Here is a 26,816-nt window from a genome sequence, read left to right as displayed (position 1 = left end):
AACAAAATACCAGCTGGATCTTTGGAAGATAAAGCAAAATGCCCAAACCCTTCCAATCTAACATCAAAATGTTTGGCTTGTGACAATGGTTACATAAATGAAATTATAAAAAGAGATTTCAGATCCCTCTTAGCACCGATTTAAGAGTGGATTTTATTTCTCCCTACTTTGTTATGAAACACCACTTTCTACAAGCCATTACCCTCTGATCCCACTGAGGGTTACCAAAAGAAACTACAGCATATGCTCAAGAAACTCCCTGAAAAAGCACAAGAAGAAATCCGCACAGACACACCCCTGGAACCCTGACCTGGGGTATTCCATCGCTACCCAAGATCCATAAACCTGGAAATCCTAGACGCCCCATCATCTGAGGCATTGGCACCCTGACAGCAGGATTGTCTGGCTATGTAGACTCCCTCCTCAGGCCCTACACTACCAGCACTCCCAGCTATCTTCAAGACACCACTGACTTCCTGAGGGAACTACAATCCATCGGTGATCTTCCTGAAAACACCATCCTAGCCACTATGGATGTAGAAGCCCTCTACACCAACATTCCACACAAAGATGGGCTACAAGCCGTCAGGAACAGCATCCCCGATAATGTCACGGCAAACCTGGTGGCTGGACATTCTGACTTTGTCCTGACCCATAACTATTTCACATTTGGGGACAATGTATACTTTCAAATCAGCGGCACTGCGATGGGTGCCCACATGGCCCCACAGTATGCCAACATTTTTATGGCTGACTTAGAACAACGCTTCCTCAGCTCTCGTCCCCTAATGCCCCTACTCTACTTGTGCTACATTGATGACATCATCATCATCTAGACCCATGGAAAAGAAGCCCTTTAGGAATTCCACCATGATTTCGACAATTTCCATCCCACCATCAACCTCAGACTGGACCAGTCTGCACAAGAGATCGACTATGGTGCTAATAAGTGATGGTCACATAAACACCACCCTATACCGGAAACCTACTGACAGCTATTCCTACCTACATGCCTCCAGCTTTCATCCAGACCACACCTCATGATCCACTGTCTACAGCCAAGCTCTACGACACAACCGCATTTGCTCCAACCCCTCAGACAGAGGCAAACACCTACTAGATCTCTATCAAGCATTCTTACAACTACAATACCCACCTGCTTAAGTGAAGAAACAGACTGACAGAGCCAGAAGAGTACCCAGAAGTCACCTACTACAGGACAGGCCCAACAAAGAAAACAACAGAACACCACTAGCCATCACCTTCAGCCCCCAACTAAACCGCTCCAACGCATCATCAAGGATCTACAACCTATCCTGAAGGACGACCCATTACTCTCACAGATCTTGGGAGACAGGCCAGTCCTTGCTTACAGACAGCCCCCCCAACCGGAAGCAAAAATACTCTGGTCTGTTCTAGCATGTCTAGATACTGTAAAATGATTTGTTTTAAAATACACAGCTCTCTTCCCTGCACTAAGTTTTGCTCCAAAGAATAGTGGTGAACAGTATCTAAAATGAGATAAATGAAGTTCAAGTACTTACAGTGTTGGATATTGCCCCAGGTCTTCTGTGTGTTTTAGTCTGGCCATGGCTGGCCGGTTGGCCTTTAAATCCCCATCTTTTCATGACTCCTTGAAATCCTTTACCAATTCTGAAAATAATTAAAGCCAAATTAAATTTGTTTTCAAATAGATTACCAAGCAAATAAAGATTCTGGCAACAGTAACTAGAGGTCCAGTTAGGCTCCTGATCTTTCATCTTAAGTAAAGCTCATCAACCAAAATATATTCTAAAGTCTTCACTGATTATATTATATTTCTTGCGCTGCTTTTGGGAGAAAGAGGCAGTGAAGGAGAGTCAGCTAGGCAAAAGATTTATTTCATCAACATACACTAAGGTTTCTTGTTGTACTGGTCCTCATCTCAAAATACTGTCAATTATCTTGTCACCAACCAATTGAGTTTAGAAGCAGGAAGGAAGAAAAATCTCAACTCAACTCAAAAAACTAAACTTTGCAACTCAAGCAAGAGACTGGAGGGGCTCAAGTGCTGGTATGATGAGCCTTGTAGTGAACAACACAACATTTTCCTTCCCAAACTACAACACACTTATCACATAAAAGTCAACTTTTGAAAATGTATGTCTAAGCAACAATGAAAATACTTCAAAAATGTCTAAATGATTAGATCTGGACTGATTCAAGAAATATAGTCTAGAAATTAAATATTTCTTGTGGTTCTTTCCTTAATCTTCTCTAACCTGAATGACAATTTTACACACCTTGAAGTCCACATTTACACAGAGCTCAAAGATCACGTGGTCAGATTTCAAATGAAGTATCAATGCTTTTTACCAATGAGGAAACTAGAAGAATAGTAAAATAACTGTTTAACCCTCAATATTTTACCATGCAGAAGCTTTTGGACCAAAAGGGTGCATCATTTTAGCCTGAAAATATACACACTACCTTTTCTTCAATCAATAAAAAGAGATCTCAATACAACCTTTAAGTGAGGAGGAGAACTGTGAATGCTGCCTTCCCCCTTTACACAAACACTGACAACTTTTTACATTTTTCTCTCATGCTGGGGAATCCAGAGTTAAGACTGAATTCTGTGTTAATGATAAAATTTGTGAATGTTGTGTAGATTTAACATCTACTGTATGGCCAGATGCAGCAATTTAGCTACAGTCAGAATATAATGCACTTTAGTCTCAAGTATAAAAATATTCCGTCTAAAATCTGACTTCTGCATTAAACGGGCAGTTCTCTGGGAAAAAAAAATCATATGCACCAAGTATATTTACTCCGCAATGTATTCCAGTGATCATTTATATGACCTGAGGATGTCAGCAAGACATAAAGAGGATAAAATTTCAATTATATTAACTTGAAAAAAAAAACCATTAAGAGATGTGCTCATTTAAATGTAGTCATTACAAGTACAGGCATGCACTATTCAGAGTCTTCAGGGGAAAAAAATCCAGCAGCTCACAATATTGTTTGGCAACAATCTACACAGTAACAGATTTTTTATTATTGGTATAAGAATTTGCAAAAATTCACTGTTGAAACTTAAGCAGACAACATAAAGTCATACTTGGCCCTGGTGGATGAAGGTGTTTAAGTACATGCCTATCTTTGAGCATAAGAGTTGTTCCACTGAAGTCAATGGACTATTTATGTGCCTAAATTTAGGCACATGCTCCCACTGAAGTGGGCCTTAAAAAGAGTGATTTTAACAATCTCGCCAACCCTCTCTTTCCCCATCACATACAAAGCAGCTACTCTCACAAAGTTAAAATAATTTGGCTCAATTTAACAATACATGATATCATGAAGCAGTACCCCTATTGGTAGTAATCATCAGTAGAGCAGCTATAGATTTCTTCTCAATCTAACACTAGTATATGTCATGCTGTTATAGTTTGTACAGTAGAAACATTTTCAATAAGCATTAAAAGATGGAAGTGAAATCACATGGGAAATTTCCAGTTTAATTCAGGCAACTAAAAGAAGAATACTTGCTGACTTAGGGGTTTTAGAGGTACAGGTTGAACTTCTCTAATCCAGCACTCCCTGGTCCAGAAACATCCGTGGTCCGGCATAGGCGCTGGCTCCGTGGCTGCTCTGGGACTGGCGCACTCTTAGGGAAATGTTAGTGGGTGCGGAGCATCCAATGGCACCAAGCTACCCCCTCAGCCCTCCTTCCCCCACTCCTCTCGCGAGCCAGCAGCCCCGTGCTTACCAACTCCTCCTCCTCCCTCCTAGCACTTCTGGAGTGCCGCAACAGCTGGTTCATGGCTTTCAAGCTCCAGGAGGAAGGGAGAGAACCTGGGGCTGGGACCCCGGGTGGCAGCGGAGCCCCTGGGCGGGGGGCCATGCTGGGCACAAAGCCTGAGGGAATGTTGCAGGACCTCCTGCACCCCTACTTTCTGCACGTATGGAGACTCACGGGCACTCTACATTGACCTCCTGTGGTTCGGCAAATTCTCTGGTTCGGCACCAGTCAGGTCCCAAAGGTGCTGAACTAGAGAGGTTCAACCTGTATTTAAAAATTCAGAGGCCACTTTACAAACAAAAACAAAAGCCTTTAATACAGTTTTAGTTAAAATAAGAAATTAATCTTGTCAGTGACATGAGGTGGAGTCAACTGTTAAGCGATTTGATGTACAAGCCACCTGTATGACATACAGTCATTTAGTACACACAATTATCTATTGGTAAAAATTGGTGTTATTTTAAGACATTTCATATATAGCACTAAGAGTGACATGTATTGAGACAAAGGGCTCACATGCCAGACCTACACTTGTTAACATTTGTCTGAAAGTTCACATTAAGTTGCTGCACACATAGGAACAGCCATCCAACCTGAATTTGCTGATATATGGGGAGCAATGTTTGCAAATCAGAAATAGATTTTTAATATACATTTTATAGATTCTACAAACATTGTGCAATAAAATGATAATGAAATTCAAAGATGGCTAAGTTTAATTTAAATAAATGTTCTAAATCAAGCAGTTTCAGTTAAAAGGAGCTTGCACAAACCAATGTTTCCCTTTGCCCTTTCTGCTGTATAAAGAAGCCCTGAAAGTGTTGTGTACAGGTGGCAGAGGTGGTGGTGGTACTGGGTTAATATTTTTCCTGATATTTTTTTATTTTACAAATATCAGGACAATCAAGTCTTATTCTCCCTGTTTTTGCTGAAAGAACAAGACCACAAGAGAACCAGAGGGCCCTCTTATCATTTAGTTGAACAGGTAGAGTGTTGAAGCTTCCAAAAAAAGATATCCTTTCTCCCAACATTTTGCCAGAAGTGGGTTATTTGTTTAGAGCCAATTGTATGCTCAGCACTGTAAAGTACACTCAAAAGAGCAGTTCTTGCCTGTAATGACTTCTAATAAAAGATTTACATCTATTCTAAAACAAGTTGTTAATAAAAATACAGACAAGAAAATTTAACAGTCTGATTAAAAATCCCTTTCCCAACTCATTTGCTCAATTTTCTCTCATTAGTTACCTGTGATGTCATAATCCTACTAGTTCAATTGTCTAGAGGCTTCTAAGAGAAAATGTGTAGATAAAAAAAATTTAAGGTCTTGTATTTGTATGAATATTTTTACACACATGGTTTGGATGAGGGGAACTTCTGTTTACATTCTTGCTTATAAAAAATCATAGCATTAAAACTAGTGAGAAAACTACTTTGCAAAAATTCATAGTTCACATTATACAAATTAATTTGACACCAATTTCAAAATCGTAAAAACAAACAAAACTAGTCAAACATGGAACATGTCTTCAAAATCACAAAGCTTACATCAGATACCATATATCTGAGAAATTTTTAAAGCTTATCACAGCAAGTTTCCACCTTAATTTATTATTGCAAGCAGAACTAACTTCCACCAAATGCATCCGATGAAGTGAGCTGTAGCTCACGAAAGCTTATGCTCTAATTTGTTAGTCTCTAAGGTGCCACAAGTACTCCTTTTCTTTTTGCGAATACAGACTAACACGGCTGCTACTCTGAAACCTAACTTCAGTATATAATTCTTAAATTTTTATTAGCTTGAATATCTCAGAGTTTATTTTTGTTCAGCAATGTCAGAAAAATATCTGTGAATTTGTAACTTAAAAGAATCAGAAGTGGGAATACTTGAAGACTCGCATGTATGTTCTGTAGAAATTCTATTCTTCTCTTTAAAATACATTATCTATTATTGGCAGTGTAAGTAGGCCACTTCTGGCATCTCTAGCAGGAAGATGGACCTAGTAAATATCCAAACTCCAAAGCAACTAGGTCTCATGGTAAGTGAACAGTGACCACACAGAGAAATTGGGACATAATTCTTCAGCAGCAGAAATGTATTAATAAAAACCAAAATTCAACATCTGAAGAAACCAGTATCAAAGAAAATGGTCCTGTCAACTTTAATCAAGCAGCATAATCCCATGCATCATGAAACTGAACATTCAACTCAAATATTTCATCCAGAAAGCCAATCGTTTAAACACGAACTATCTACTCTGCTGTAAATTGTACTTTCAAAAAGTAAAAATCAAAAAGCAATTTCACCAAGTGTATATATTTAAGGGGCAGCACTCCAGGAATAATCATTTACTCCAGTATGTACTAGAAGACTTGTTTTCAGCAAGTGCTGCTTGTACTATGGGATAACATTTCCCATGTTTAATAATTTATGCAATGCAGTAGCATACTGCACTCACTGCTCTCAGTTGTAATCCAATTGTTTCCTTATGCATATATATTACTTTGAACAAATGCTCAAATTTTGCAGGATTGGGGCCCTTAATGAATTTACAGGAAACATGGACTGACTAAAGAATAGTGTTCTGATTAATCTTAAAATTTCCAGTGTGTTGAACTGGAATATGAAAGTATTCTTTATTCATGGAGATCTGAAAAATCCTTCTCTTACACTGACTAACGTAAAGGAAATTCTTCTAGTTTCACAATAGAGGCAATATATGTGTTTAGTGCTTTGAGGTCTCCCATGGCTCTTCCATCAGATCTTTTTGCACTGTGAAGAATGGAATGGAGACCTTTGAATTGCTTTACCAGAGCAACTTGCCCTAATAGCCTTTCTGGACATAATATTTTGATTTGCACATTGCCTGTAATACTTTTTATACAGAAGAAAAAAGTTGTCTTTCATCTTGAAGTAAGTTTAAGCACTTCAAATGTACAATCATTTATTCTGTCAATTTACATTGCAGGAAAAGACCATTACACAGAGCAATGTATATTTTTTCCCCAGTCACATTCATTTTCTTATGCTAAGTTTGTATTGGAGGTTTAACTGTTCATTTCCCTTTCTAAAATACAGAACAATTCAGATTTAGTATTATTTAAAAGTAAGGGACTATAACAAATGGTTTAAGTCAAACTTAGTACAAAGGACCTGTACAGGTACATCCATGCTCGTGGGGCCAATCCACCGTGATCCTTGCTAGCAACATGAGACTGTTCTAATCTGAGCCCTTCTTGAACAGAGACTGCAATCTATACTAACCTGTGTGCTTCTCTGCTATGCACAAAATGGATTTTTCATGAAACCTCTACATTTATTTTTGCCAATTAAGAAGGATTTTAACCTATGGGCTGACCTTACAAGGTGCAGAGTGATTTGAAACTAATGTGAGCTGAGGGTACTCAGGACCTCACAAGATCAGGTCCCATACTAGTAACTCAAGGAAAAGAAAAAAATACTACAGCAATTAGAGAATTAGTAGGCTTTTAAGAGACCTTCTTACTGGTACTTTTAAGTAGGTTAGTTACCTGGTTTTACATGTACTATATTCGAGTGAATGGAAGGGTCCTACAACCTAGCGTTTTATTTTAAACAAAAAACACATATTTGTGTGCATTGCCAATCTGAATGAGTATGTGATCCAAAACAATACAGCATAACTAATGAGTCACATCAAATAATAAGGCAAAGAACTTAATAAAATTTACTAGGTCATTCTACACAAAATATTACTGAACCCCACAGTTGAATTCTACATAATTTAAGTCTCCCTGTTTCTAAATTGTTTTGAAATCTGTCAATGCCTCAATCAGTATTTACATTAATCTTGCTGACTTTTTAAAGCATATTTAATGGACAAGGTCTTAATTTCAAATACATTTGTTTTGAAATGGCCTATCCTCATAAGTGAATTTGTAACAACATATATGAACACAACAATATATACTATTGAGGTTAAACCTAAAGAAACATTTTATAACAGTTAATGAAACAGGAATAAATCCCCAAAGCAATGTAAATTTATTAGCTGGGTCACCACTTCCTCAAAAGGTGCTCTCTTTCATGTGCCACTCTTCAACACACATTTTGGAAATTGAACTTCAAGTGGCAAGATGCATCAGATGACTGAAATATTTCAGAGTTAGAGCTGTACTACACTTCAGTAAAAATCTTTCTAGAATGTGATCAGTTGACATTCTCATCCTGTTCTTAAGGTATACATAACAAAATAATAGCCAAACCTGCCCTTTTTAGGTGTTTTGCTTTATTGTTAGTTGGAGTTACCACTTGATTTATGGTTGACTCAAAGAACTCCTGCCAGGTCTGATATCCTGAATTCCCGTTTCTGTATCTACTGCACAAGACCTAACCTCTCCAAACACTGTGCACAATTTTAAACTGAATACAACTGTAGTTTAATACAAACTCAAATCAGGCATAAAAAAAAGTATGATCCTGTAAGCTTGTACTCATGGATATAATACCATTAATTTTGAGGAAGGGTTTGCCAGATTGGACCTTTAATTTGAACTTTCATACACAAAATTAGAAAAGGAGTACTTGTGGCACCTTAGAGACTAACAAATTTATTTGAGCATAAGCTTTCGTGAGCTACAGGTCACTTCATTGGATGCATTCAGTAGCTCACAAAAGCTTATGCTCAAATAAATTTGTTAGTCTCTAAGGTGCCACAAGTCCTCCTTTTCTTTTTGCGAATACAGACTAACACGGCTGCTACTTGAAACCATACACAAATTAGTTATGCAAAATTAGTATATCCACCCCACTTTGACTGAATCAGGTTAAATTTATCATATCTGACATGATATATTTAGAAAATATACATTAGAAAGTAAACTCACTAACGTGAAAAATAGCCAAATATTATTTTACGAAGATTCTGGTATGTTAAAGACAAAATATCTAGGATATAAAGCATCTCCTATGGTATTTCCCATCGCTAGCACAAACTATAACCAGTAAGTGCTTCCCATTCTGAAGAATGTGGTATTGGCTATCATTTCATACAGTACTAGTATAAATGAAGTTGCTAGAGAACACTCCTTTTATAAAATCCAATATATATCACTTCACTCCTTTTCTATGAAATGAATTGACTACAACATAACCTTTCCACACCAAAAGCTACTATTTGAAAACATGCTTAACCAAAACCCATAAAAAAAAGTCGTAGACAGCAAGCAGCATTTATTGGGCTTCAAAGCAAGGACTAATGTGCAGGTTAAATGAAATGAAAACAACGATAAGCAGAATTTAAAATATAGAGTGTATATAGACAGTTTTCCTGGTCTTACCTGAGGGAAAACAGCTGTTCAAGTCAACCATATAATACTGTGTAATACCTCATTTTTCAGTTTTAATGTAAGCAAAATGTCAGCATGTAATGAGATGACTTATTTAAAATAAAGAATCTTATTTAAAACTACCACTTAGCTTGTGGCAAATATGTCATACCCAACAGATCTGAAATAATGCTTAATGTGGCATTTTTGGGGGATAAAAATTATTTTAATGTTGTAAAGGAACAAAATCTCAGTTGCTTAGTCAAATATTTTAGAAATGCACAATGTATTTTTTGAGCTTGAGTAACACTTAACTTAAGAAAACAAACATGGTGTTAAAGTATACCAGTGAGTCTAGACTCTTATTTTGCTACCAAGTATTTAAAAAAAAAAAACAAACAAACAAACCACCAAGAATGCCGGTTTTTGTTTTGTTTTTTTGGAAAGTGCCAAAATCCCTGACGTGTCAATGGTCATACCTTTCCAAATACTCATTAAATGGAAGTAGCAGCAAAGTATAATAGAGCACAGCATGTGTCCAAATGGCAATAAGAGAAGATCTTTCCTGACCCATCTGCTTCAAAGCATGTTGCAATTAAACTATACCATGCATCAGGTCAGAAATATTCTGCAGGTTACAGCTGACAAAAAAATTATTAATAAAATCTTTACACTTCTCTTGCATGTAAAAATAAAGTTCAAAACTGAAATGTGATGCTCAAAACTGAAGTTATATTTTCCCCTCAACTAAGTATGCGTTCTCTTTCCAAGGCACGATCATAAGCACTACTAAATTCTGGTTCCCAGTTCCACTGAAGTCTATTATAAAAAAGAATTTTTAAACTATACCATAAACTTTATGCTAGATTAAACACACATACAATCAAACTGCAAGCAACTACCAATTGACAATCACTGATTTTATAAATCAGAGCATTTTACCACATTAAACAACAAACAAGACAAAGAAAAAGGAACACACACACACACACAAAACCATCTGAGCATCTGACTTTACATCATCAGCAAGACACGTAACAAAAAAACTGTCACTACAGAGAGATCACCTATCAACTTCAACTCCTATTTTCATCTCCAAAATGCTCTTCTGTGATAATGTGCCTTTACTAGGCCTACTTCTGCTTTCATTTAGCAATAAGTATCCAGTGTTAAATCATATTTAAAAATCAAAAAAGCATTCTTTGAAAAACATTAGAAAGCAAAAAAACCAAAACCAAAAACACCACAATCACAAATTATTCTGTTTTTCCTTGCCTTCTGGAGCAACGTATGCCTAAATTTTACATGTCTTGGTCATTTAAACCTATCTAAAATGAAATGCAAGATTCACTTTTTTTAGCCATTTCCTCAAAAAAGCAACAACTCTTTCTGCGGTCAAAGAGAAAAAATGAATGATTGTTTGTTTTGTTTTTTTTAAAAACCAACCTCTGTAAAACTAAGATTTTTAAAACATGTAACCACCTCATCTCATACCCGATGATTTTGGAATTAGATTTTTGAAGGAAAACAATTGTCTATTCACTGAATTAACTAGCAAACTTCTAAGAGCATTTCCAGCAGTTTGAAAGTTACAAATATAGACTATATATTACTTCATGGATCAGATCTTTGTGAAATAGTGCAGAGCCAGCTGCAAAGCTTTTTGATTGCTTTTTATTATTTTTCTTCTTGACTAAGATGGAAAGTAAGATTGCACCCTTACAATAAGTGCTTTTCAGGTTAACTCCTAAACAAAGCTTTTTAGGAAAAGGAAAAATAAGGTTTTTCAAAAACTGTTAGACATCAGAGTGAACTAAACTAGGAATTTTAACATACTTGAATTTTCAGTATTTTCCTACAAGGGTTTATTTTTGAGTTTAACTTTGTCAGGAATGAGAGTGTGTAAGATTCACTGTAATACTGCATATAACTCATTCTGTTTATGACATTACATTTAAAGAATTATATTACACAATGTCCTTTAAACATCTAGGTGAAAGAAACCCATTTCTCTAAAAGAAATCCATAACATTATACATAGTAGCAGCATTATGGTTACACATCTGATTCAGAGACCCTGAGTTTTGGTACATCAATTATGGTGTATTTTGCTGTAATCTGGAAGAATGCATTACTGTAAGAATGCTAATAGCTCTCCACCAGCTACCAAATACACTTGTATCTGCCAGAACTGCACTTTACTTAGGGAATTTTTCTTTAATATTGGATTTAAGACTCTAGAGCTCTAAAAAGTTTGGTGCATGAAGCTCTCAGTGAGCATAAAATACATTTTAAAAACAAGTTTACACGAACCATTTATTGGCAAAGCTAGTGAATTAATGGCATTAGCTGGATGAGAGTCAAATGCTTCAAAAATATCCAAGGACAACTGCCGCTGTCATTTTTCATCACTTTCAACTCACAAACTATCAAAATACTCAATTTATTAAACTACCTTTTGTGCCTCTTTGAACTTTGGTAATGGAGGAACAAACTCTGAGAAGGATAAGGATCTAAAACCTATGGGTTTTCTTCAGTTATTCAAGAAGAGTGAAAAATACAGTGTAGAAAAGAAGTCATGATAAAGAATAAGGGGGATGGAATATATACAGTGTGGGGGGGGAGGTGGGAGCTGAGCATGAGAACAGGAATAATAGCAAACTACAGAGTTCAGCAGCTCAGGCTGGTTCCCAAAAAGCAGAGTAGACACAGCAACCCCATTCATTGTTAGTTACTGAGAAGGGAAGCATGCCATTCCATCGCCTTACACAGGTTCTTGAAAAATCTGTCACGTCGGTGAATCGCAGCAGTGACACACGATGGCCTACATGCTGAAAGAGTCATATTTTTTTTATAGTGGCGTATAGCAGCATTACGTGGGAGAAAGAGAATGGGAGAGAGATTTTAATCAATAGGTCTTCCACAATCAGGAGAGAATCACTGCCATTCCAAACCCTGTGATTGTTGCAGGCATATTTTTAATGACAACTACATAAAAAAGTTGTACATTAATATAAAGTAGAACTTTCTGTATTCCCAGACAGCATTTCCAACCACTACCCCAACATGGACTATCTCATACTGAAAGCATGGGCCAGGAAGCATTACAACTCATTAGTAACCAGCATCTCCAAAACTCTTTCAATGTTCATAGCGATCGATGATCGCTAACATTATTTGTATTTGTGTGGTGCCTAGGAGCCCAGGACCTCATTATGCTAGGTGTTGTACAAAACAAAGAGCAAAAAGACAGTGTAAACCCTTTGGGGCAGAGACTAAGTACAAGACAAGAGATAACAGACGGATACAGACCAATGAGGAAGTACAAATAAACAATGAGAAAATATTGGTCAACATGACAGAGAGTGATCTCTGTTCACTAACAGATGGTGTTGTATTGTTAAAGCTAATCCACACAAAATTGGAAGTGGGCCTAGCCATTTCACAGTTATAAATCCTATAGAACCAGGTTTGATGTAACTGAGTTCTGACAGACATCTGACTTAAAGCAAACTAAAGTTCTCAATTAGTTAAAGTTAATAGTTCTTCCCATGACAAATCGTTTGCCTACCCACCACTATATCGCTCAAGTGTATTTGTGTATCTGAGCATTGCACTTATGAATGGCTGTTCAGGCAGCTGCATCCATTAAGAAAAGCTTAGAATGAAACCAAAAAAATGGGAACATAAGTGTTTTGGAGGCAATGTTGGATGAAACTGAATGGAACCAAGTAGAAGTAAAGGGCACAAGAGGAAACAATATATTCAAAGATAATTTAATGTTTGCCAAGGGGTCATGAGGCAATCTAATGCTAAATATAGAGTTACAGAAAAGAAGCCAATGTAGATGAGCACAAAACACACAAAAAAGGAGAGGCAAAAAGAGGTACAGGAAGAAATTTATAACACATCAGATACAGAGGAGCACTGGAAAGATTACAGAATCATACTGAGAGCAAAACATCATAAGAAAACCTAAAGTTAATAATGAGAGTTAAGAATTTAAGAATAATTTCTATATTAAGAGCTGCATATATAAGTTATATGGAACAGACTACCGAAAGCAGCATTAGGAATAACTAATTTAGATACCTTTTAAAAGTTATCAAGCAAATAACTAGAGGGAAAAGATATTCTAGATTACAACTCATAACTCAAAAGATGGGGTGGATCTGTCACACAGACTGAAAGAGGCCAGGAAACCAGTTCTATATTTACTTTCCCAGTAATTCTAAATAGCATCTAGCAAGATATATTGGTAAATTATATATGAGCTTTAACTCGCTCTCACCTCCACAAGGAAACTTTTCCTACATCTTGATTTAAAAAAAAAAAAAAATATTGCTGACATCTATTTCATAAAACACATTAATTATTAGATAGCACCTTTGTTATACTTGGAAATGTACAGACATAGTTCCTGTCCTGGAAGCCTTGCTATCTAGAATTTAGGATGGCCCTTTAGCTTCTGAGAAATTATTTTTAATTTATAAAAAAAGCAAAGCACTCAGGGGCTTTTTTTGAAGTGTTCTAAGAACAAATCACCTAATGTACTAATGATACAGTGCTTTGCTTTGCAAACAAGCTGCTTTGTTAATAGGACTAGTCTTCCAAGACAGATAGAAAGGTGATTTTAATATGCTGCCACATCCCACAAACATAAAAGAAGCAAGGATTTACTTCCCTATTTCTACCAAACAATTCATTCTGATTGATATCTCACCTACTCCTGTCTGAAAGATTGGACATTCTAAGAGATTTTCCTTCATATATTGTATTAATATAGTTTCTAAATGTTATAGGTATTGAACTTAAAAAAAAACCCCACATATCAAAGACCTTAGTTTACAAAACTGGTATCTATCCCCACATACACACGGTCCATCCCAGAACATTACACTTTTCTGAGGGGGTTTTCTAACAAACAAAAATAAAGGCTTGTTTATACAGGGAAATTGACTGGCATAGCTATAATGGAATAAGATATTCTGGTACAGCTATGCAAGAAAAATTCCCCATGAGGGCATTATTCCCAAATGAAGCTACTTATTTCAGAATAACTGCACAGGGAGTTATTCTAATATAGCTATCGCTTATTCCACTACAGCTATCCCAGTCCATTTCCCCATGTAGACACCCCATAATGCTTTGTATTTTCAAAGCACTGAACAAAATATTAGCCAATTAAATCTCTCAACACTCCTATGGAAGCAGTTAGGGATTTCCAGTTCACAAAAGGGGAAACAGGAGCAGAGACTGGGCCTGCTTGGCAGTACATCATGACACTAATGCACTTTATTGAAATAAGGAGATTTGGAATTCCTATTGTTTAGACCAGTGGATATTATGCATGTCTCGGAAAGGATAAAAGTGATTTTTGATGGCAAGTTGCATCCTCTATTATTTGAACCATAAACTGGTATTCACAGTGGTGTGAGCAGAAACCATTCCTCCCACCCTACAAAGAAAGGTATAGCGATGCTTGTTATCAGAGAAGAAAGGCTGGGATGTGGAAAAAAAAATATATATATATATATATATATATATATAACAGATCACATACTGTAGGTGTCTCACAACCCTGTTGCTCCCACGCACCGCATGTCTATTCAAAATGCTGCTGCTGCGGTCATCTTCCTGACCTGCCATTCTGACCACATTAACCCCCTCTCTTTGCATCCCTTCACTGGCTCTCCCTCCTCCACCAAATCAATCACAAGTTTTTGTCTTTGCATTAAAGGCCCTTGACTCTTTATCCCATCCTCTATATCAGATATATTAAGTTACTGAACACTATCTTCACTCTGCTAGTGATGGCAGCCTTGATTGCCTGCTTATGGGCTTCTTTCTCCAGTACCTCTGAATTTTCTCTCATCAGTTTCACATGCATGAGGAAAACTCCCCATCAATTACTGTAAATCTCCATCTTATCCTCTATAAAAACTACCTCTCTGCCCTGATGCTGACAAATTGTTCAGGTCTGATATTGGCTAGGAAAGTGCCAAGCGATGATTGCAGTTTTTCCACTAAACATCCTTCTTGCCCACCCTTCAGCCAGTGTGTTATATCCCATCTGTCACATCAATTGTGAGCACCCTCAGGCAGAAACTGCTGTCTTTGTTACATATCTGTTTTGTGCATACCACAAAATGCTCCCACTCCATAATTGAGGTTCCTAGGAAATAATGTAGTACAAATAATGTATCTTCCTAAATAGCGCTCCACCTTCCCCTCATATAATATGGTAATATCAGAGCACCTATGATGAATGGTATGCTTTGGCACACACTTTAGCAGCATTGTGATATGGAAGAAAAGTGCTAAATCAATAAAAATAAGTTTTAAAAAATAGTCACTTGTTCCAACTAAAATAGCCCTCCTTCATGTTTAGGTATGACAAAACGACATCTACATTTATTTAATAAAAACAGAATGGTGAAATCAGTAAATATCAATTGCAATTAACAATGCAATTCACCTGTTTATATTTCAGTAACTAGAAAATGGCCATTAAAAGCCCAATTTTCACCATTTTTTTTTAAACTTCACCAACTCCTTGAAGTTTCTCACGAATGCTTCGCTGCCAAAAAGTTATGACACTGAACTTTTTGTTTTTTTTTAAATATAGTCTGGCAAGAAGTTTGTGAGAAACTTGGGGGTGGGGTGGGGAGGGGAAAATCAAATAGATCGTAATTATTTGAAACATCGCAAAAAAATAGGCGAAATAAAACCACCAAATTTAGCTTAGTTTACTTGTTTTTCTGAACAAGGAATGGTTCCTTTGCACATTTTTTGGAAATCTGGATTTGGGACTCTGGTTCTATGGACCAATTCATGCCAAAATTTTACTAACCTATAATTGCAATGGAGGAGAGTATTAAGAACGTCTGCAACTGAACCATGACACAAGAAATGGTACCACCTTGTACAGCTTGTCTACACTACCTGCCAGATCGGCGGGCAACGATCGATCCAGTGGGTGTCGATTTATTGCGTCTAGTATAGAAGTGATAAATCGACCACTGAGCACTCTCCCATCGACTCCGGTACTCTACCAGAATGAGAAGAGCAAGTGGAGTCAGCTGTCAACTTACCGCAGTGAAGGCACCGTGGTAAATAGATCTAAGTACGTCAACTTCAGCTATGCTATTCACATAGCTGAAGTTGCGTATCTTAGCTCGACCCCACGCGGTAGTGTAGACAAGCCCATATATAAGATTTACATTGGTATTTATATCATGCATATCCATTCTTTTTTGTCCCTCCTCTCTCTTGCAATGTTTTTGTAAGACTCCTCTTCTGCCTTTCCCAACTTGAAATAATTTCCTACGTAAAGTGTTTTTCCCACTGAAACTTTCATTCACATCTTTTTCCTTATCAAGTTACTCCTCACAAGATAACAGCAGCCTTTAGTCATACAACAAAATCCCCTGCCCTCACTTTATACTGCTGTTGACCTTAAGAATTAGAAAACCTACATGGGAATTTGGCAAGCATTGTGAAGCACTGCAAAGAATTTAAATTCAGCCTAACTCATACCCACAACTATCCTTGAACCAAACTCAGGAAAGAACCTTACACAGGAATGCCAACCATCTTTAACACTAACAGTGAGATACACTCATTACATTGTACCATATTAATGAATGCATCCCCCACACAACCCCTGATTATTCTACAATTTATGTGTTTTTTTCAAATCTACCTTTGCCAACAATTAATGTTAGGTGAAAAGAGAAAAGAAAAATGACAAAATATCTGAAAGGTAAATACAATATATTAAAAAAAAAAAGTTAGGAACCTACGTTTTGGCAGTGACATCCACAAACTGCCCTGGACGGAAGTGAGCTGCATACAGAGGTGTACCTTAAAAAGGAGGGAAAATATATCATTCAATTAAGTGCTGAAACGTGAACCATTATCCTGTCAGCATCCACAGTTGTTAAAAATAATTTTTAAAAAGAAAATATTTATTTAAATCATCATTCTTTAAAAAATTGAGTTTAAAAAAATTTATGTATAATTACTTCTTTATTTTCATCCCATTTTATAGTCTTAAATTCCTAAATTGGTTGTTTTGTACCTGTTTCTTTAGTCTTCCAATTATTAATAAAATTTCAGATTTTACCTACACAGTTGTACAACTAAAAAGTTTCACATTTAAGATGCTCACCTATGCTGAAAAAGGCAAATCAAGGGTCCTTAACATCTTTATTGAGAGAATAAAATAAGCTCAAACACAAAATGAACATGCAAATACCCTGTGCCATGTTTGTAGTGGTTATGTTTTCAGATTCCTTTTGAGCCTGATTTTTTGCTCCCATTTTTGAAAATTTTGGGCTGTGTGTATAAAAAAGTTCTAAATAACTCTGTTCATGTATTATACAACTAAATAATTTTTCAGTGTTAATAATGAAGCAATTTATTTTGATGTGACCAAGATTATATGACACTAAGAAAAAAGTTTTTAACGAAAGTACAATTTTAGCCCCTGGTTCTACAAACACAATGCATGTGCTCAAAATTAAATTCATGACTAGTCCTATTAAAACAAATGGGACTATTCATACAAGTAAAACTACTTATCTGCTTAAGTGCTTGCAGTATCAGGGCATTAGTTTTCAATATTTTGTTTTTTGCTTAGAGCAGTCCTATAAAATTCAGAAACATACCCCAATAGTGGCATTTTAAAAAAATGCTTTGATAATTTAGTTCTTTATAAATTTTAATCTAAACTTGCAATTCTCAGATTAATTTTACAAAGCCTCAACTTGATTTAAATCAATTTAAAAACAAAAATCAACTAATTTACATCACTCCACTCTATCAAGGTCAGATTTGTCAGTGAATGCGGACAGTGATGATGTGACCCTCTACTAAATCACCAAGCAGAAAAACATCAACATCTAGTATAAATAAATAAATAAATAAATAAATAATGAAGTGTGTATAAGTGTACGAGCCCAAAGAAAGAGAGACACAGACAAACAGCTGAGGGCAAACAATTGAGATAAGAGAGGAAAGATGGAGGATGCTGTAGTAATGTTTGTAGTACATATTTAGGACTTGAAATGCACCGAACTTTCAGCCTTTGCTTCAATTATCAGACCACACTTTCTCCATATGCCTTACTGGATAGTATTAATGAGTAGCTGCATTAAAGTCTAAGATCTGTTTGTAGACTCTCTCCACTGGCTACAAAAGAAGTCATAATATTTTAAATAGACCATTAGGACCCTGTTTTAATTAAAAAATTATTAATAAATTAATAAAATGCCCAGAGCAAAGTTATGTTGGCAAAAGCATGTAATATAAACAACCCAAATTCACATACTAAATATATCCTGAAAAATTTTAAAAACAATTTTTATGAGGGTTAAATGTCCACATCTTCTGGTTAAAAGACAAAATTCTCAATGGAACTCAATCCTCCATTTTGCTGAATTCTTTTTGCCTCAAATAGTCTGAAACAATGGGATTTCAAGAGGTACCTAATTCATCTCAACCAGGGAAGGACAGAGAAGACTGAAACCTCTTAAACAGCAACTTTTCCAACCTCCTGCAAAACATCACTTATGGTGTCCTTATAAGAGTGCCAAAGTCCTTTGGGAAGTGTATTCATTTCTAACACTGATTTGCATTTTAGCCAGTTTGCATTAAACAACTTTTCCAAGAGGTGGAACTGATTTGCTATAAAAAGGAGAAATGGTGGACAATTCCTTCGTCCCCCCCAGAAAGTAAAGGCCATTTTCTATTTTCCTCCTTCTCAAAAATTTGATTTGGCCCCAGTGATGGGGGGAAAAAATGTTTTAAATTCACTTTCATACCTTAAAAAAAAAAAAACCACACACCAATCACACCTTAATGTCCTCTGTTTATGTAAATCTAAACCAAGAGTAAATCATACATGTAATGTATTCCAGCTCAAAAAGATTACCTGGCTTAATTATAGCATTATCTGACACTTTAAATATTGTAGTTTTCTGCTTTGGTGGTACTCCCGCTTCTCTGAAAACCTCCAGTGCAGACTCTGGTTTCTGGAAGAAGGAGCACGCATAAAAACAAGTGAACTTAAATTATAAATTCAGTGACCATCAGAAAATTGTTTACAAACGGTCAACATTATTTAAAAAACAAATGCCACACTGTATTTTTACTTTCAAGAAAGACTTAACTTTATATTAAATTACTGTAGCATAATTTCTTCATGAACTTCCTATTTTCCACTGTTGGATCTCATTTGATCCATCTATCTCATCAGATGATCACTGCACATTTAGACTACCACTAACACCAAGAAGAAAAGGAGTACTTGTGGCACCTTAGAGACTAACAAATTTATTAGAGCATAAGCTTTCGTGAGCTACAGCTCACTTCATCGGATGCATTTGGTGGAAAAAACAGAGGAGAGATTTATATATACACACACACACACACAGAACATGAAACAATGGGTTTATCATCACTCTCCTTACAGTGTGTATGATAAACCCATTGTTTCATGTTCTCTCTGTGTGTGTGTGTGTATATAAATCTCTCCTCTGTTTTTTCCACCAAATGCATCCGATGAAGTGAGCTGTGCTCATGAAAGCTTATGCTCCAATAAATTTGTTAGTCTCTAAGGTGCCACAAGTACTCCTTTTCTTTTTGCGAATACAGACCTACATGGCTGCTACTCTGAAAACTAACACCAAGGGATTTGTAGAAACTTCCAAAGCTAGGAGGGAGAAGCCAAACCACCACTTTTTTCATGTATTCTAAATAAAAATATTTGTGTACATTTTCACTAACCATAGAGTAATTTAAAGCGTAATCTTTATTTCAGATGTCATTTGAAATGCACATTTGCACTAATGATACTGCTTTACAATGCCACAATGTGTATGTAGTTTTATAGACTGTAAACCCTTCAGGGCAGGGACATAATCTAACGCCCTGATCTTGCAGACTTCTTGAAATACTTAAAGAAGTCAGTAGTTCCACTGAAGCAAACGGGGCTTCACACAGCACAAGGATCCACTGTATAGTCAGAGTCTGAACAGCAGAAGACCCAAGAACAAAGTTTTTATGTATTTATTTTTATTTAAAATATACCTAATTCATTTCAATGACAAATCATCTTTGGTTAGAAATGAGAGCTTTTTATTTTATCAGACATCAGCAGCTGCCTTTTAGAAACATTACAGTACTGAAAGAGTACCAGCCAAATGGAAAACAAGTATATGAAAACTGAAGTTGTATACAGTGGCTCAGCTGAGATTTTTCTTCAAATGAAACCTCCTAGAAAGCAATTTAAACAACTAACAGCCGTGTCACACTTGGATAATCCCATCTGTGAGAGGGTCACTTTTAAAAAGTTCTCTGAAATTATCCTTTTCCCAATAAAAACACTTCTCTGAACTTTCAAACTGATCTGGACACCTCTTAAGGCTGTTTAGCTTAATTTGAAAAATCAGCATATTGTCCATAATTTTATTAATAATTATATGTAAATACATTTTATAAGAACAGCAAAAAACCATATTATGCTTGGTTAGAAACCAATTGATAAAATTCCTTTGATTTCTAATTGATTAGAGGCCAAAACACCTTTATGAAAATGTCGCTCCTCCACTCAAGTAAGAATGCTGATATAGGGTTCAGCAGTTCACTATTTTTTTTAAAATGGATTTGCTGACTTGCATTCATATAGTAAAACATTTTAAACAAAATATTTTTAAAATAATCATGATTATTCTATTTATATGTTTTCCAAAGCTAGTTGTATTATTGGTCTGATGACTGATCACATGTATACTGTGCTATAGTGCATGCAGAAGTGAAAAATAAAATAGGTATCTCCTTTATCAGATGTATTTAAGTAAGTCTTGATTTAGATTGGAAAGTAAAATTACATTTGTTTAATTGACCAGACACTGAATGCTTAACAATATATTCAAAATGGGCTTGTGAGGAGGGCTAGAATGACTGAATACACACATACTAAAGTTATCAAGGGATAAGAAAGCTTTTTTCCATTTTTCACCAAAACATCTGACTATAGCTTTCTATTGCCTAACTTCAGCAAATGAAACAAAAATTTCATCAAGTGCTCTTCTGTACACAAAACATCACTTAGCCTCCTTGCAAAAATGGGGAAAAACAGATTTTTAAATGGCAACATTACAGAGGATATTGAATATGTTCTCAAGTGAATACCATTTTAAAAAGGTCTATTGAAAACATACTGAGTAGTATAGTATGGACTACTGCAAATCAGACTACATCTGCAAAATGATTAATAGACCTCAAAACCAGAGTTTGCTTATTTTTTTAAAAGTCATTGATAAAAATAGTCACAGTACCATGCATTTTGGGAAGGAGACCAATTAACTGCATTAAAAAAAAATAATTTAGAAAGTTTATCCACTTGGAACAAGGGCATCTGTCAAGCTAAAAAACCACATTCCTAAAAATATATTTTAAAAAAATTATAATAATTTGACATTTACAAGAAATACATAAAACGTTCATTGTTAGTGAAATTATTAAGGGATTCATCAGACAATCCACTAAAGTGAGTCACCGTCAAAATCTGGGGAGGACAGATGTTACTATGGGGAACTAATGAAAAATTAATTATGTTGACACACAGAACTAGTTTTCCACAGTTTAGCTTTTCAAACTCACACTTGGAAGAAAGTAATGAAGTGATAAGGATAAAAAGAGGATGAAGCTTCAAGTTTCAATGTAAACCAGAAAAAGGTACCATTATTATATTTGCAGAGTTCATAAGAAGTGTAAACTATTCAGAAATAAAATAACCTGTGTCAAATTCTTTTAAGCTATCTAATATTATAGAACAAATTTACTCCAGATTCAACCTCAGAAGTTACCAGGCAAGGTTCAGATCTACATAATTTCTTTTAATGGATATAGTTGAATAAGTTTAACACAATTAATAGAATTATCTAGAAAAAAGCAACAATTTCCTATTAAGGAACAGATAATTTAATAAACAATAGTCAATCTGATATTTTAGATCATTGTCCATCAAAGAAAGCTATACAGATCACAATAAGAGCAGTTTAAATTGGACATGTGATTGCATGAATCCTATATTTTCCATGGACTGAATACATTTTGTTACTCAGCCAAGCAAGAGGACACTGTTGAGCGTCAGGACTATCACGCATGCATTTCTTCACAGTTGTGCTTCCCTGGTGCACCACCAGCAGTTTCAAAATGACTAGATTCATACGATTTTTGTCAGTATTGAGCTAACACAGCCAGGAGCACCGATGTAATTTCACCAAGTTAAAAAAAAAAAATGTTCCTTCAGTAGAGGATATGCACCAGAGAGACAAGATATGTGGAAACCAAAGTAAATATTGGTGAGATGTGCACCCGCAAGCAAATAAAACTAAGATCACACAAAATATAAACCCTTTTCCCACAAGAACTTCACTGACTTTCAGTTGGGGTTTTGGGAAGACTCCCCTACTAGAAAAACTGAGGTACAAGCCCTCAAGAAAAAACAAAAACAGATCTCCAAATAAGCCACGTAAAACCTTTTTGTATCCATTTAGGTCAAACGGAGATGGCCGCAAGAATAAAGCAAAGAAGTGTGACAGTTTTATAAACATAATGAATCTCAAAAAATGTGCTCTTTTGAGGGAAGGCTAGGTTGCCATCATGATTCAATCTTTCCCCTTGGGATTGACAAAACTGCTAAATTGCTTCAGCCATTGAAGACTGACTTGGACTTCTGCATCAGACATCTAGAGCTATTAAACAAATTAGTGGTTTGTGACACTATCATCAATGAGCTATGTTCACAACTGTGCATAATTTTAAGTTTAATTTTTCTTTCAGGAATATTATACACAAATGAGCAAATAAAAACAATGGTAAAATTAAAGCAGAAATGAATAAATCAGAATACATTAGCCAACTATATAATGAGAATATCCAAAGGACTATCAGAATTGAAAGAGGCCCACAGTAACTCCTCTACTCCAGCGGTTTTTAAATTTGTGGGCCAAGATTCCAAATTAGGTCCAATGAAAGTTTGTAGACCCAAGTACCTGTTCCCCCTTCCACTGCTACTACATGTTCCCATTTCCTGCAGTTCCCTCCATTACCAATAGAATACCAGGCTTCAAAGAAGCTTTCAAAAATACAGCCTTCTACCATTTCCAAGAGGGAAAAAATGCTAATGTAGTTGTCCTCACTTCCCAGATTTTTCTAACAGATTTTGGAAAAGGTTGGGGTGAAGGGAGGGAAGTGAGAATGGTGCATTCCTCCTCCCCATGTCACTCCCACCCAAACTACTCCATGGCACATGAGTGTGGGAGTGTGAGTGAGAGACAAAGATGTGCCTCTGAAACATGTATGGCTGCAGACTCATTTTTGACTAAACACCTTTTAATATATCACTGTTTTGTCTGAAAGCATTTATAATTAGTGATCCTTTTTGAAATAACAATTCTAACCAAAAAAAAGGAAGTAGTACACTTACATAAAAAGGAGATGAATGTTTCCCTCCAACGATTAGAGTGGCTGTTTTTCCATTATACTCTTCCTTTGGTGTGTACTTTAAAACATGGCAGTCTTTCACCTTAAAAAATAAATCACAGTAAACAGGGTCTCAAAAACAGACATCTGCTCATATTCTAATTTAAATTAACAATAGATATTAAACAATTTGAGCAAAGTCAGTGTCGACTCGATTTCATTTGTCTAATAGAAGACACAAAGTTCAAAGAAAATTTTAACCATTTATAATGAAGCATCTTTCTTTCAATTAACTGTTCACCAGAAAGCCTACTAGAACAGACATATGTAACAGATAGTATTCTTATGTAAATCCTAAAAGTAAAATCAGATTTTTATAACCATGAAGTTAGGTGTATTATTACAACTTTAGCTTTAATGAACTATTTTATATCCTAAAAGTAATGTTAAAATGATCTAATACACAAGTTATAGAAAAAGAGTTTCTATACATCTGGGTATAATAATGTTTAAATTATCCAAAAGTACAAAGCTTGGTTTAAAAGTAATGAAATACATATATTCATGATCTGCTGCTGGAGCATGCAAAGGGACTGAAAAGCTGGCTTCAGCAACCGGTTGGGGGATTCCAGGAGTGGCATAAAGCTGACAAAACTGGCTCTATACCAGTGGTTCTGAACCAGGGGGCCGGGGCCCCCTAGGGGGCTGTGATCAGGTTTCAGGGGATCTGTCAAGCAGGGCTGGCATTAGACTTAATGGTGCTCAGGGCAGAAAGCCAAAGCCCCACCCCATGGGGCTGAAACTGGGGGCCCTGAGCCCTGCCACCTGAGGCTGAAGATGAAGCCTGAGCAACTCAGCTTTGCGGGGCCCCTGTATTGTGGGGCCGTGGACAATTGCCCTGCTTATTATACCCTAATGCCGGTCTTGACGTTTACATGCAGAAAAACAGTTGTTGTGGCATGGGTGGGCCATGGAGTTTTTATAGCATATGGGGGGGGGTGCGGTCTCAGAAATAAGAAGGTTGAGAGCCCCTGCTCTACACCACTTGTCCCTACTTTAGCCTTATTGGGGTTGTTACTGCTCATGTAAATTACAGCAGCTCTGAGATTACTTCAACTTGACTAAGGACCAACACAATTCCCAGTTAGCTCTAGGACTGAGGAAACAAAAAGGGGATAAAATGCTACCTATGCTGTCCCCCTCCTCAAGTGCACCGCACAAGATCAAGGGCACCTGACAGCCACTGCCCTGAAGAGTTTACAATCTAAAACACAGAAGAAAGGATGCACTGTGCAACCCATAAGAAGTGGGTAACTTTGGTGGGTTTTCCCCCTTAAAAGCCCTTCCCCCCCACTACAGAGTTTCATTTCTTGTTTAGTCTAGAATTTTTTATTAAAAATCTAAATACAATATTTAAGCCTCCTAAATTCAAAGCATCTCTCTTACCTGAAGTAATGTGACAGCATGTCTTTCACCATTCTTGGTCCACAATGGAATCATTCCCAACTTTATTGCAACAAGGCCAACTCTGCGGGAACCTTTAGATCAAAACAAACCATGCCCGTAACTTTAGACTAAATATCTGACAGAATCGGAGTCTGTTGATCTCTGGGGTATGCTACCAGACCTTTTTCCTCTATGGGAGAGATTGAGGGAGGAGAGAACAAGTTCTTAACTTTGTGGGCAGGTTGGGAATAGCAGGGTTTCTTTAATATACTACTTATGTTTGTGCAGAGTAATACATGGGCTCAGTATTAATTATAATATATAAATTTCTTGTTGAGAAGTCACTTCTGAAAAATACAAACATGACTTCCATTTTTGGCAAACCAGAGGAATATCTAAAACAAAAATTAAGTGTTACATGAGAAACATTATTTCACTAGGTTCCCCCCCCTCTAAATATTTAAGTTTTTATTTTATTTTCAGCCACTCTATAACAAATCTACCCCATTAAAGGTTCAGATGCTTAGGTCTTTAGCTTAGAACACAGAATCTACAAGAGAAATATTTAAGAAATAAATATTTCAAAACGTGTGGGGGGGAAAAAAGCATTTCCAAATGTGTTATACAATATTTACATATTGTATCAGTCACTTACTGGCCATTCTAAGTATATGAAGTAGTCATCTGCAATGCCAGAGGCTATATTTTACCAGAGGCATCACTAAAGTCTTGGTCAGCATCACTGCTGCAACAATAAGCTAATTAACTAAACTATCAAAAAAAAAATCTAGAAAATAAAATGCATTCATCTAAGACTGGGTGTAAGAGGGTTCCTGTGGACACTGTGGGACTTTAAACACACAAGCTATGCAACCTAGTATGCCCTCTTCTATGCAGTGACTGGGAGTCAATCTGTAGTCCCTTATGGATCAGGAATGCTACTGAGCCAAAGTCCCTGATTTTGGAATGAAGTCATTCACATCAGTCAACGACAGCTAATTACGTGGTACCCTTTGATGTGTTCACGACAGTCATATTCTAAGGGTATGGCCGCAAGACAGGTTTTGAGGGGGCTATGGCTGGAAAGTGATGATAAATGTGTTTCAGAGTAGCAGCCGTGTTAGTCTGTATTCGCAAAAAGAAAAGGAGTACTTGTGGCACCTTAGAGACTAACAAATTTATTAGAGCATAAGCTTTCGTGAGCTACAGCTCACTTCATCGGATGCATTTGGTGGAAAAAACAGAGGAGAGATTTATATACACACACACAGAGAACATGAAACAATGGGTTTATCATACACACTGTAAGGAGAGTGATCACTTAAGATAAGCCATCACCAACAGCAGGGGGGGGAAGGAGGAAAACCTTTCATGGTGACAAGCAGGTAGGCTAATTCCAGCAGTTAACAAGAATATCAGAGGAACAGTGGGGGGTGGGGTGGGAGGGAGAAATACCATGGGGAAATAGTTTTACTTTGTGTAATGACTCATCCATTCCCAGTCTCTATTCAAGCCTAAGTTAATTGTATCCAGTTTGCAAATTAATTCCAATTCAGCAGTCTCTCCTTGGAGTCTGTTTTTGAAGCTTTTTTGTTGAAGTATAGCCACTCTTAGGTCTGTGATCGAGTGACCAGAGAGATTGAAGTGTTCTCCAACTGGTTTTTGAATGTTATAATTCTTGACGTCTGATTTGTGTCCATTCATTCTTTTACGTAGAGACTGTCCAGTTTGGCCAATGTACATGGCAGAGGGGCATTGCTGGCACATGATGGCATATATCACATTG

General features: G+C 36.4%; 1 protein-coding gene across 2 annotated transcripts in view; it reads right to left on the bottom strand.

The window, feature by feature from the left end:
• MRPL3 (mitochondrial ribosomal protein L3) overlaps positions 1-26,816 on the bottom strand; it is a 63,414-nt gene that overhangs the window by 27,075 nt on the left and 9,523 nt on the right. For both annotated transcript variants that reach the window (XM_038392655.2, XM_043508937.1), the window contains exons 3-7: positions 25,031-25,122; positions 23,589-23,687; positions 19,026-19,125; positions 16,894-16,954; positions 1,545-1,653 (exon numbers count right to left, since the gene is read on the bottom strand). In XM_038392655.2, the coding sequence (XP_038248583.1) occupies positions 1,545-1,653; positions 16,894-16,954; positions 19,026-19,125; positions 23,589-23,687; positions 25,031-25,122 (461 nt within the window). The remainder of the gene's footprint in view (positions 1-1,544; positions 1,654-16,893; positions 16,955-19,025; positions 19,126-23,588; positions 23,688-25,030; positions 25,123-26,816) is intronic.

This window comes from Dermochelys coriacea, chromosome 2, assembly GCF_009764565.3.
Source record: "Dermochelys coriacea isolate rDerCor1 chromosome 2, rDerCor1.pri.v4, whole genome shotgun sequence".
Taxonomy (NCBI): domain Eukaryota; kingdom Metazoa; phylum Chordata; order Testudines; family Dermochelyidae; genus Dermochelys; species Dermochelys coriacea.
This window is presented reverse-complemented; position numbering and strand designations above follow the sequence as displayed.